Source organism: Macaca nemestrina, chromosome 8 (genome assembly GCF_043159975.1).
Source record: "Macaca nemestrina isolate mMacNem1 chromosome 8, mMacNem.hap1, whole genome shotgun sequence".
NCBI classification, from domain to species: Eukaryota; Metazoa; Chordata; class Mammalia; order Primates; family Cercopithecidae; genus Macaca; species Macaca nemestrina.
Genome location: NC_092132.1, coordinates 145,726,743 through 145,739,316, shown reverse-complemented (window position 1 = coordinate 145,739,316; position 12,574 = coordinate 145,726,743). Strand labels below are relative to the sequence as shown.

The 12,574-nt window shown below is 48.0% G+C and overlaps 1 protein-coding gene across 3 annotated transcripts in view; it reads left to right on the top strand.

Annotated features, from left to right (window-relative positions):
- LOC105491179 (family with sequence similarity 167 member A) overlaps positions 1-9,412 on the top strand; it is a 45,954-nt gene extending 36,542 nt beyond the window's left edge. For 2 of the 3 annotated variants that reach the window (XM_011757342.3, XM_011757343.3), the window contains exons 3-4: positions 6,275-6,522; positions 8,949-9,412. In XM_011757342.3, coding sequence (XP_011755644.2) covers positions 6,275-6,522; positions 8,949-9,009 — 309 coding nt within the window. In that variant the 3' untranslated portion in view covers positions 9,010-9,412. Of the gene's footprint in view, positions 1-6,274; positions 6,968-8,948 lie in introns of those variants that run through there. The other variant, XM_011757346.3, reaches the window with a different exon arrangement.
- The last annotated feature ends 3,162 nt before the right edge of the window (positions 9,413-12,574 follow it).

Genomic DNA, 12,574 nt, shown 5'->3' with positions numbered 1-12,574 from the left:
CAGAGAGACCCCCCAGCAAACCACTGGCTTGATGCATTGGACTTTAATATGACCTGAATGTCCTCAGCTGACCTTCCCCTTGCATTTTTCCTCTCTGGGCCCTTCTTCCAGGGCCTCCTTGCCCGTCTCCTCCAGCCCCCTTGCCACACCCTCCCCTCACCAAGTAAAGCTTGGAAGTAAGGAAATCTCTGTCCTCTTCCAGAGCCATTTAATTACTGTCTTTAGTGACTTAATCCTGCCCTCGGGGCTTTGCCTTCTACCTTGAGAAACAACTGGCTCGCTGTCTCTTTTTTAATTGGTCTTTAAAATGTTTTCAAAAAGACTTTATTGAGATAAACTTTACATACCATACAATTCACCCGTTTGAAGTGTGCAATTCAGTGGTTTTTCGTGTTTTCAGAGTTGTGCAACCATCATCACGTATAATTTTAGAACATTTCAACACTTCACCCAGGTGCGGTGGCTCACATCTTAATGAGCATTCTTGTCTGCCTCAAAAAACCAAACATCTGTAGCACAGATCACAAGCACAGCTGTTTCAAAGGGGCCACGTGTGGCTGCCGCCCGTCACTTCTTCCAACCCTGGTGGGGACACCCTGTCACCACAGTGCTCTGACAGCCCCCGACCAATGACATCTCTTCCCTTTCAACAAGTTCTGTGCCCTAATTATGGGGTTGCTGGGATTACAGGCTGCATCTCTGAGAATTCAGCAAGTGCTTTTGTTCTCAGACAGACACCAGGCCATGCTGGGAGCGGGGACTGGAAATCGGCACATCCTACGGTAGAGCCTTTGCCAGGGACGGCATGAAACCCACACTGAGAGTTGAGCCACCTTGGCCAGCTTCTCAGGCTCTTTAATGAGGGCTTAAAACTGGGAGGTCCTCGCCGGGTTCCATGTTCTGTGCCATGGCCTGGAGAGAAAGGACTTAAGTGATGGAGCACCTCTTCCTTTGATTTGGCCAACATGGTTCATATTTTCTGGCATGCTATTTGTTGTCGAATTTCATTCTCATTGTCCTTGGAAGAGGTGAGAGGAGGCCTTATCTCTTTTCTACAGATGAGGACACAGAAGTTCCAGGTGGCAGTGAGTGAGGAGTGGAGCTCAGCTTGAACCTGGGTTCTAACCCAGGGCTGTGGATGTCGCCTTTCTGCCACCCCTGGGCCCAGCTCACCCTCTGAGCAGACAAGAGCCCCGGAGAGTCCTCCCGCTCTGGGTACTGATGGGCCCAAGTGTGGTCCAGATGCCACCATTCATAGGCTGGCTGACCCTGAGCAGTTCCTTAACTTCGCTGAGACAGTTTCCTTGTCTGTAAGACAGACTGAAATCATACCTGCCATCTAGAGTTGTGGGAAAACACGATGGAACAATCTGTGTCGAACGTGTGCGGCCACAGCCAGGGCTGTGTTGTCATCCCCGCCTCCAAGGGGCCCCTTGGCAGAGCTTGAAGGGAAAACAGGAGGCGGGACTCCAGCCCCCGCTCAGACCTGCTCTCCTGAACTGGCACAGCCCTCTGTGCCTTCCCTGGCAACCGCCATCCTACCGACTAACTCCACACAGGACCAGCAAAGACATATGTTCATTGCAAATCTCTAAAAAGATTAATTTATAAAAAGCTTCTTAGACATCAGAAACCAGAGGCCGTTATGCTAAGCGAAATAAGCCAGTCATAAAGGACGAATACCGTGTGATTCTACTTCTGTGAGGTTCTTAGAGTAGTCATATTTATACAGACAGAAAGTAGAAGGGTGGGTGCCAGGGGCTGGAGGAGGGGGATGATGGGGAGTTAGTGTTTGATGGGTGCAGTTTCTGTTTGGAAAGATGAAAAGAGCTCTGGAGATGGATGGAGGTTGCGCAATAACGTGAGTGTACTTAATCGCCACCAAGCTGTACACTTAAAAATGGTTAAGATGATAACTTCTATGTTGTATGGATTTTATCACAACTAGAAAAAAATTCTGGAAACAAATTAAGCCTCTTAGTCCTGCACACTTTGCTCAGATTTCTTCAGAGGCTGTGGGAACTCGTGTGGATTTGGTTCAATTACAGCACAGTGACCTCTTAATCGGGGCTCAAGTTAGTGTTTAAGGTGCAAAGTCACCTTTGCAAAATGCCTGTGTGGCCCAGGGATCAGCCAAGCGTGGGCCCAGCACAGCCAGAGCTCCCACAGCCCGGGAACAAACCCTGTTCTTTGGGGCAGGAGAGGGATTTGTTGATTTGTGTGCAGAGGTCCCAACACAGTGTATATTGTGAGCATCTAAATGTTAGAACCCACAGTGCATCCTAGCGAGATGCTCACACTATGAGACGCCCTTAGAACCAAAGCCCACTGAGGAAGTTGCGATTCCCAGCCCCCTCCTCGTGTTCTCTCAGGGCCCAAGCAGGGAGACTGGCTGGAATCGCCATCCCTATTGAAGCTGCAGCTTGCTTTCTCTTTTCACCCTTACACAGAATTGAATGCATCTGCACAGCAGGGGCGTGCAAGGCAACGCCGTCCAGGCGGCCTTTGTCCAGTCCATGGAAACTGACACAGGCCTTACCGTCAGCCCTTTTTCTAGCTGCCTCTGATGGGTCTTAAAGCCTAGATTGTTCTCTGACCTTTGACCAGAACTGTCAGCCACAGAAAAACAGCCCCTTCCTTCCTGCTGCCCCACAGAGATGTGTCCACCACAGCCTGCATCTCACAGTCTTAGACACCTGGCCACACCCCAAATTCCCCGACTTTAAAGGATCTTTTCACACCAAAGATGCAATTCCTGGGGCCATAGCTCAAATCTAAGGCACAGGGTTCCTAGTTTTTCAAAAAGATCTATTGTCAAATTACAGAACACTCCAAAGAGAAGTGACAGATGACTGTATTTAGGCAATGGGTGTTCGCAGACAGTATCCTTCAGGCAGGTTTGACCCCCATCTCCTTCAGAAGGGTTTAGGTAGCACCTAGCTCAGTTCCAGGCTCAGTTAGGGACACCATAAAAAAAAATGACCAGCCACCCTATCATCATTAATTGGCGCTATTCTAGATCAATAGAATTTAATTGGCAGTAAATTTGAGTTTATTCAATCCTTGAGGTCCAAGGATTGAAAAGTAAACTAATGAATGTGGCTATGAACTTTAATCCCAATTTTGCCATCAGATACCTTGCTGACTCCCAAGTAAGACTTTCTATCTTGATTTTTCTCATATCTGAAAACAGGAGAAAAGAGATCTGTACAAGTGCATAAAAAATGAGAGAAAGAGAAAAAAAGAACATAGAGATGCTCGCTGGCAAGGTCACTTCATTTTTCTACCCTGCAATGTGCTCTATTATAAACCTAACAGGGAGAAAGTGAGAACATTGCCTTCATTTGCATAACTGCAGGGCATCTCAGGGCTCATGTTTCTAAATCGGTTTGGCTCCAGGCACTAGGTAAATGGCACTGCCGAGCACGTCGAGCACGTCGCAGAAATACTAAAACAATAACCACTTACAAGTACAGACAGAGGAAATAGTGAGAAGGATTCAGATCTCGAGTCAAGTAGGAGCAGTTGGCAACCTGTCTCAGTGACAAAGTGTTCTTACAGAAGGTGCTCTGCACTAAGCCAGTCCCTTTGTACCATGTCACAACTGAGAAGCCAGCCCTCTGAGCTCCAGCTAGCATCCTGACTGGTAAAATACGGACCCAGACTGTCCTGCTGGTACCTCAGGAGTGGCTGTGAGGCCCATCAGGCTTAAACATGTGGATGGTGTGAGAGGAAAATACATCTCAGGACTCCAAAATCACTAAGCCAAAGGGAAAAGTCACGCTGGGAGCTGCATCAGGCAAAGCTGCCTCCCATTTTATTTCTAAATAAGATAGCTGCAAAGATAAAACCTACATACCTCCCTCACAAATGACCCACAAGGAACTTCCCTGTTGGGCCCCCAGATCTGTACCCTAAAGCAGTTCTGTTGAATTTCACCCTGGCAAAGGAAATTGACAGCTGATCTTCTCAGGTGTGAGACAAAGGCCAGAACTCGGTCATCCCTCTGCTCACCTGAGACGAATGAGTATCTGATTGCTTCACGTGCCCTGTGTTTATGTTATCTTCTATAAAAATGCAGATTCCGTGAGCCAGACTAAGGCATAAGTGACTTTTCCTCTACTCTAAACACACAGGTAAATTGTGTATTCGGTGGATCAAAGACTGATCAACCAAAGGCTGATCAAAGACCCAAAAGGATGCAATCATTTGTCTCTTATCTACCTACATCTTTAAAAAATTTATTCCTCTTCCCCCAATATTCACTCCTTCCCCTTTAAATATTAAGGCCCTCAAAATCATCTTTGAGGAAAGTTATAGACCTGCCTCCCAGGCATGCGTCCTTAACCTTGGCAAAATAAACTTTCTAAATTGTTGATACCTGTCTCAGACACTTTTGGTTTACAGTGGGTTTGGGAAACTGGGAGTGTGAAGCCAGGTGAGAAATTATTATCACATCTCTTTGTTAACAGAAAAAACTCTGTAAAAAAGAGGTCTATTCTGAGCCAATATAAGTGACCAGGGGCCAGGGAACAGTCTCGTGAGGTCCTGAGAAAGCTTGCCCTAGGTGGTCCAGTTACAGTTTGCTTTTACACATTTTAGAGAGACAGGAGTTACAAGCAAAGACATAAATCAATACACAGAAGGTATACATTGGTTCAGCCTAAACAGGTGGGATATCTTGAAGGTGCTTGGAGGGTGGGGGTGCTTACAGGTCTTAAGTAGATTCAAAGATATTTTTATTGGCAGTTGATTGAAAGAGTTAAGTTTTGTCTAAAGACTTGAAGTCCGTAGAAAGAAATGCTTAAGACAAAGGAGGGTTGTGGAGGCCAAGGTTCTTCTTATGTAGATGAAGCCTCCAGGTAGAAACCTTTAGAGAAAATAGATGGTAAAAGTCTCTTTTCAGACCTTAAAATTGCCAGACTCTCATTTAATCTCTCCTAGATCTTGGAAAGGCCTAGAAAGGGAAGTCTTGATTGTATTAATGGAAATGCCCTACAGATGTAAATATCTCCCACAAGAGATGGCTTTGCAGGGCCATTTCAAACTATGTCAAAGAAATATATTTTGGGGTAAAATATTTGTATTTTCTTCAGGGTTTGCTATCTGTTATGTGATGCTATACCAGAGGCAGGAATTTGGTATCTTATTGCCACAAAGAGTCTGTTTTGTCAGTCTTATGATATCTGTTTCAATGTTAATGCCGATCTGCTGTGCCTAAACTCCAAAAGCAAGGTGGGAATAACAAAGCATGTCTGAACTCCATCCCATCACTGCTGGGAAATCAGTTTTCAGGTTTCTCTGGAGTCCTCTTGATTAAGAGGGGGCTTGTTCAGTCAGTTGTGGGGGCTTAGGATTTTATTTTTTGTTTACACGTCAGTAGGAAACATCAAGTCAGTAAAAATATTAGGAACCTTCTACAAGGTCACTAAGCACTCAGCTAGCTCCATACACCATACTGCAGCTCGTCCTTGAGCAGCAGCAGAACTTAATTGTCAGTCATTTGGGTTCTGGAGTCCAGCTGTCCAGTTTCCTCAGCCCAGCTCAGCTGTGGATGAGCTTTGTGAGCTGACACAGCTAATTCCCTGGCTGTGCCTCTGCGTCCTCCTCTATAAGCTGCAGGTGATGATGGTGACGTCACTTCACAGGTTGTAGTGATGGTTAACTGTTGCATGTTAATAGATCCAAAGGGCTTAGAACTGTTTCATAATAAAACATCCAGTACGTAGGAACCAATTTTTGTTTGGCTGTTTCAAAGCTTTACTAAGAAATATTTCAGGCATTCTAAAATGTTTAAAGAGTAATGTAACAACATGACACTCCCCAGCGTAAGAAAGAAAACATGGCCATCACAGTCAAAACCCCCATATACCTTTCCCAATCACAGTCCCTCCTTCCCACCTAGAGGCAACCATGCTCCAGAATTTGCTAGCTGTCACCCTATGCTTTCCTTTATACTCTTCATCTGAATGCAACTCTAAACAATGAGAAGGCACTGGAAGTATCCTCAAGCCAGGACTAATATGCATGTCTTTCAGAAAGATTTAGATATAGCAACTAGCCTAGCACAAAGTATTGTTTTGCAAGTACACCTTCATTTGTCACCTTGCTTTCTGTGTCTTTTCACCTCCCTGAGCAGGGAAAGTGCTCGTATTTCTAGACGGACCAATTAATGATCTAAGACATTAGTCAGGGCCCTGCTTAACCAGTCTGTGCCTGTCAGGGACTCTGGAGCCACTCTCTGCTGACCCTGCCTGCTCCCCCTCCCTTCCAGACAGAGATGCGGCTTCAGGACCAGCAGCTGGCCAGACAGCTCATGCGCCTGCGCAGCGACATCAACAAGCTGAAAATCGAGCACACCTGCCGCCTCCACAGGAGGATGCTCAACGACGCCACCTACGAGCTGGAGGAGCGGGACGAGCTGGCCGATCTCTTCTGCGACTCCCCTCTTGCCTCCTCCTTCAGCCTCTCCACTCCACTCAAGCTTATTGGTGTGACCAAGATGAACATCAACTCTCGGAGGTTCTCTCTCTGCTGAGGAGCCCTCAGACTGGGCAGAGGGGCTGGAGCGGAGGGCTTGGGCTGGAGGGTGTTGGAGGAAGCTGAGGCCAAGTTACTCCAGTGGGTCTCCCAGAGGCAGGGGTCCCTGGGACTGGTGACTCAAGGGCCCCAGGACCTATTCAGTGGTGCTCTCCCAGGGGCCCTGCGTGTGGGTGCCAGTGTCTCTGTGACTGGCTCTTGCTTAATACCCAAAGAGCTCTGCAGAAGGGCCGCTCCAACCAGATGTTAAATGAGACCTGGGTTCCCACCATAATCCATCCCTCCATGGTCACGTTCCTGTTTCCTGGAATCACTGGTGCTATGAACTGGGATTCCCAAAGGGAGGCTACCCCACAAAGCTATCGTTCTTGCAGAAGGCTCTCCCGCAAGGGCCTTGGGGAAATTAGATGTGTCACATGTGCCTGTCTCACGTGCTGTTGCTGTCCTCTAAGTATCGTCTCAAATTCACCCTAAGTACATGACTCAGCAACATTGACAGGGACCTACTAGGGAAGGAAAATCGAAAGGCATGACAAATGGGCACTTGGAGATGCAGCCCCAATGGCTGGCAGCCAGTCTCTGGTGAGCCTGAGGCCCAGGCTGCTGTCAGTCTCCCACCCTGGCACTACGAGGCTGTGTAAATTGTAAATTCTGGCGTGTGCTGGGACATGTGATGGGGGCACTAGCGTAGCTTGGGTGCAACAAGCACAGATGTCCCCGTTGTCTCCCCTGGCCACGTGCATCTCCAAAGAGCCTCTTCACTGCCACCCACACCCCAGGGTGACAGCCTAGGAGACCACTGGTGACTGAACCAGGCAGGTCCTGAATGCATTTCCCATAACTGAATTCTCCTGGAGGGGCGTGACCGGCGCCTCCTGGTGGATTCTGGTGGTGTCACCTTACTGCCCTCTCCGGAAAGACAATCGAGGGAGCCCAGAGGCCCATCCTGAGCCTCCTGTTAGATTTTGTGCCTGACCTAAACAACTAGTTTTCATCCAATAAGACTGTTACTGATGTGTTGTTCACTTGTTAATAACTGAGTTTTGTCCAAGCCACTTGTGTAGGTCAACTACAGTGTGTAGGATTTGATTTTAAGAGTTTATCCCTCACAACAGGCTTAAGGATCAGCAAGTTAAGACACCAGCAGGTTAGGGAGGTCAACCTGGGGTCATACCTCGGCCAGACTGGTAGAATCCTAAGATCAGAAGTGTTTCTGACCTTTGACGTCATCTAGTCGAGTCCTCTCATTAGTAAAGGAGCAAAGTGAAACCTGGGGGAGAAGGACTTCCCTCAGGTTGCACAGCTGTTTAGGCTGTAGAATATTGATGTGAAATCATTGTTGATAATGCCTAGTAGATCACATGTCAATGAACTTGAACCCCAAAGATGGTCTTGATGCTTTGCCAAACCCGCACACTGCCAACCCCTCTACTCTCCACCTCAGCCCCCACCCCATCTCCCAGAGTATTGCAATTCAGAACATTTGGGTCAATGTGGAGCCAGGCATGGACAGTGGCCCCACAGGGCATGTGTCACTAATCACTGTCCCATGGTCTACACACGGCGTCTGGCTGCTGTGTCTACTGTGACTTCTTCCTGTGTAATCTCAGTGGGGCCCGTGTCCACCCACGCATCATGACCCACATAGGGGACAGGTTCCTTTTCTTTTGTGGGCTGAGAGTAGGACAATGCAAATGAAGGATCTCTAGTAGACAGAAAAGAACTTGATCTCTTTTTTATAATTTCAAAGAGCCAGAAGTTCTATGCTTCCTTCAAAGTAGGTAGAACAACACAGCCGAGATCTATTGTCTGCCGTGCTCCGTGCAATGAAGTCTGCAGGCCTGAGGACCATGCACTGCTGTCCTTCCTCAGAGCTCAGCACAAACACTGCCAAGTCCTGAAGAGGCATTCCTTTCCTGCCAGCCTCCTTCCAGATGAGCCCTTGAGGTCTCGGGCTGACCTACACACGCACACACCCACTCACATGACAGAGAACACACCGTAAACATCCTTCAGCCCATGCAGGAAAGCCCATCCCATATTCTGAAAAAAATGCCAAATTAGGTTTTTCTTTCTTTTAGAGATCAGTCATTACAGTAACTGAAACCATTGGGTTCAACTAAAATGGAAAGATTTAGTTGAATATAGTCAATCCAATTAAGTTGGATGCAACTGAGTGATTTAGTTGCTCGGGTAACCCAGTGTTTGCTTGCTTTCTTCATTCTCTGGGAGGAAACTAAGATCAGACACATGTTTGGGGATAGGTTAAATGTCTGAGCTATTTTGCTCAGCTTATCCTAAGAGAACTTTATTATGGGATGAGGAGGTGACCCCAGATGAGAAGTGGAGGGGACAGCGATGTTTTCTAAGCATCGGCCAGTGTTGACTGGCTTCCTTACTTTCCACAGTGAACACAACGAACCACATTCATTCAGCTTTGTGAAGTCCCTGCTCTCCGTGGGTCTCTGAGTCAGCAGCAACATTGGCCTAACCTCCGTCCCATCCTCCTGGCTCACCACATGTGTACAGTGCTGTTTGCAGTTGTACTCATTATCCATCCATCTCTCTGCATCCCCAAGCATCCCCGGGCATAAAACGTGAAGTCTCCACCAACGCTGCTGTGTGTGGTTGTGTCTGATGCCTTCAGGGGCTCAGTAGCCATCGCAGAGGCCTGGAGGGCCTGGGCAGGCTTGACAATGCCTGACCGAGTCCAAGACCCACTCCCTGTAGCAATACCAAGTGCTATTACATAATCGATGGACAATTTATACTTTTATTTTTTATGATTATTTGTTTCTATATTGCTGTTAGAAAAAGTGAAATAAAAATACTTCAATAGAAGATACCCATATAAAAAAAAAGGAGAGAAAAATGCTTGTCCTTTTAGCTTTTCCGTGTTATAGCACACACAGGGCCAAGCACTTAAAGAAAGGAAGGATGGATGGATGGACGGACAGATGGGTGGATGGACAACAGATGGAAGGAAGGAAGGAAGGGAGGGAGGGAGGGAGGGAGGGAGGGAGGGAGGGAAGGATTTTTGCAACCAGATGGAGGCATGGGATGAAAGAAAGGATTCACCCAAATCACCCTTCTTCCTTTCTTGTGTCTTCCCTTGAGGAAGCTACTTGGTGGTTATTACCATCGGGAGTTCCACAGGCGAGCTGATGTAGAGTTAAAAAATGCAGTCTTTATTCTTGAATTTGACTGAAGCCAGAGCCAAAGTAAACCTACTCTCCTCCAGTGGCCTTTTCCAAAGGTGATCATATTGCCTGAAATTTTTTCAGCCACTTAAAGCACCTCTTAAACCTCAAAATCGAGCATGCATGAAAATCACCTGGGCTGCTGTCACAAATGCATATTCCCAGGAGAAGTACTGGGTTCCAGCCCCAGGGATTCTGGCTGTGTCGCTCCAGGCTTCACAAACGCCCCAGGTGATGAACACAAGTGGTCCAAAGACACTTTGAGAAACCTTTGGAAGACAAAGCAGGCAAGGGAAGGCACTATTTTTCATTGATCCCATCTCTGTGTTCTCAGCAAAGGCCTATGTCAGAGGGTCAAAGCAGGTGTCAATAATCCCGTTTTGTAGAAGGAACAACTGAACAACAATTGCAGATCCCTGTCTATTCCTCGAGATGATATCCGCTGCCTACACCAAGAGGAGTGCCTGTGGTGTCCCTTTCCACACAGCACACAGGATAAGCTGCTGGGGGGAGCATGGGCTGTGAGGTGGGTGGGGCGTGGGTACTTGGGAATCTGCCATCCGCCCTGACCATGTGGTTCAAAGGGCATTCAAGAAGCCAGGGCCTTTCCACCCTGCCAGTGGGACCACACACGCACTTTTTCAGCCCAGAGGGAAGAGAATGTGACATCCAAACAAATCCAGCCATTATTAGTGCCACGGAGAAGATAAAATGTGAGACAGCGCCCCGTGTGGCGGGGGATGCTTTTCCCAGATGGTCAAAGCTTCCTGGAGAAGAGCTATTCCGGCAGCAGCGGCAATTGTGCAGAGGTCAGGAAAAACAGTGCTCCAGGAAGGAAAAGACAGTCTCAGGCCCCGAGGTCTGCAGAGGGAGGCCAGCGCAGCAGGCGGCTGCCAAGGCTGGTGGGGGCTCTCCAGCCTGGTAGGGCAGAGTCAGGAGCTGGGATTGTATTTGAGTGGTGTAGGAAGTTTTCTGGGGTTTTTGAATGATATGTGATGTGACTTAAACTTTCATAAGATCGAAGTAGAAAGTACTTACTGCTGTGTAGAGAGTAAGTGGGGAGGAGGGGCAGAAGTGGAGCCCAGAGGGCAGTTAGGGGCACGGGCAGTGGACGTGAGCATGATCTAGACGGGGCAGCAGCTGTGGAGGGGGTGAGTAGTGGTCCGATGGGTATTTGCTTAGGGACATCTTTGGGGACATACTTTGGGGACAATTAAGATGTGGAGTGTGAAGGAAATGGAGGAACTAGGGATGACCCTCCGGTCGGCAGCTGGATGAAGAGGGGGTACCATTCACTCAGAATGAATGGGGGCGGAGGGGTGGCAGCAGTGATGCTGGTTCATGGTATATCTAAATGTCGATTTAATACAGGTGGGGAGTGAGCTGGACACAGAGCCTGGAGTTCAGGGAAAGGGCCAATATTGGAGACATACATTTGGGAGTCTGGATTCAGATGTTAGATAATATTAAAAGTACTGTACTGGCCAGGCACCGTGGCTCACACCTGTAATCCCAGCACTTTGGGAGGCCTAGGTGGGCAGATCACGAGGTCAGGAGATCGAGATCATCCTGGCTAACATGGTGAAACCCCATCTCTACTAAAAATACAAAAATTAGCCGGGCGTGGTGGCGGACGCCTGTAGTCCCAGCTACTTGGGTGGCTGAGGCAGGAGAATCACTTGAACCTGGGAGGCGGAGGTTGCAGTGAGCCGAGATCGCACCGCTGCACTCCAGCCTGGGCAACAGAGCGAGACTGTCCAAAAAAAAAAAAAAAAAAAGGGGAAAAAAAGAAGGAAAAAAAAAGGAAAGGAGTGTAGGAGAGAAGGAGGCTGCACTCGGCAGCCTCAGGACTCCAGCGTGTGTTTATTCATTTATTTACTTTCACTGGATACTGACAAATTCTAATTGTGTATATTTATGGGGTACAAAGTGTTGCTATATGTACAATGTGGAATGATTGAAACAAGCTAACATAGCCATCACCTCAAGTGCTCATTATTTATTCCTCCTGCCTAACTGAAACCCTGAACCCTTGCACCAGCACATCCCCATGCCCTGCTCTCAGCCTCGAGTCCCCCCATTCTGCTCCCTGCCTCTCTGAGTCAGCTTGCTTTCGTGGAACTGTGAACATGCAGCCTGGGTACCCCACATTTAAAAATCTGACAGAGAAGGAGGCATGGTCAGAGGATACTTAGGAAAAAAAGGTAGCTGTAGTCCCAGCTACTCGGGGGCTAAGGTGGGCCCTGAGCCTAGAAGGTTAAGGCTGCAGTGAGCTGAGATCGCTCCACCACACTCCAGCCTGGGCAACGGAAGGAGACCTTGTCTCAAAAATCAAAAAGAAAACTAAAAACAAAACAAAACAAAAAATCCAGCTAGTAAGGTAGAAGGAAAGCAGGGCATCTGAGAGCCTTTAGGAAGAAACTGTTTCAATGAGAGAGTCGTCTAAACCAATGCTGCTAAGACATCAAGGAAGAAGAGGACAGAGAGGTGGACGCTGGCTTCAGCAAGAGGGAGCCCCCCCCGCCTCCCCCGTGATGGCAGTGATGGTGGAGACGGCCATCTCAGCACAGTGGTAAGGCCAGGGTTGAGGAGGAGGCAGGAAGTGAGGACGTGGAGGCTGGAAATAAGGACCACCCTGCTGCATCAATGTGCCATAAAGGGAGTAGAGACAAGGAGTTGGACAAGGACATAGATAAGGTCCAGAGAGTGGCTTGGGGTTTTCTCAGCACAACATATAATATAATGAAGGTGTTGGCATCTGAGATAGGTCAGTGCCTGCGGAAAGGGAGACGATGTGCACAGGGAAGAGGATGGCCACAGCAGTGCAGCTCTGG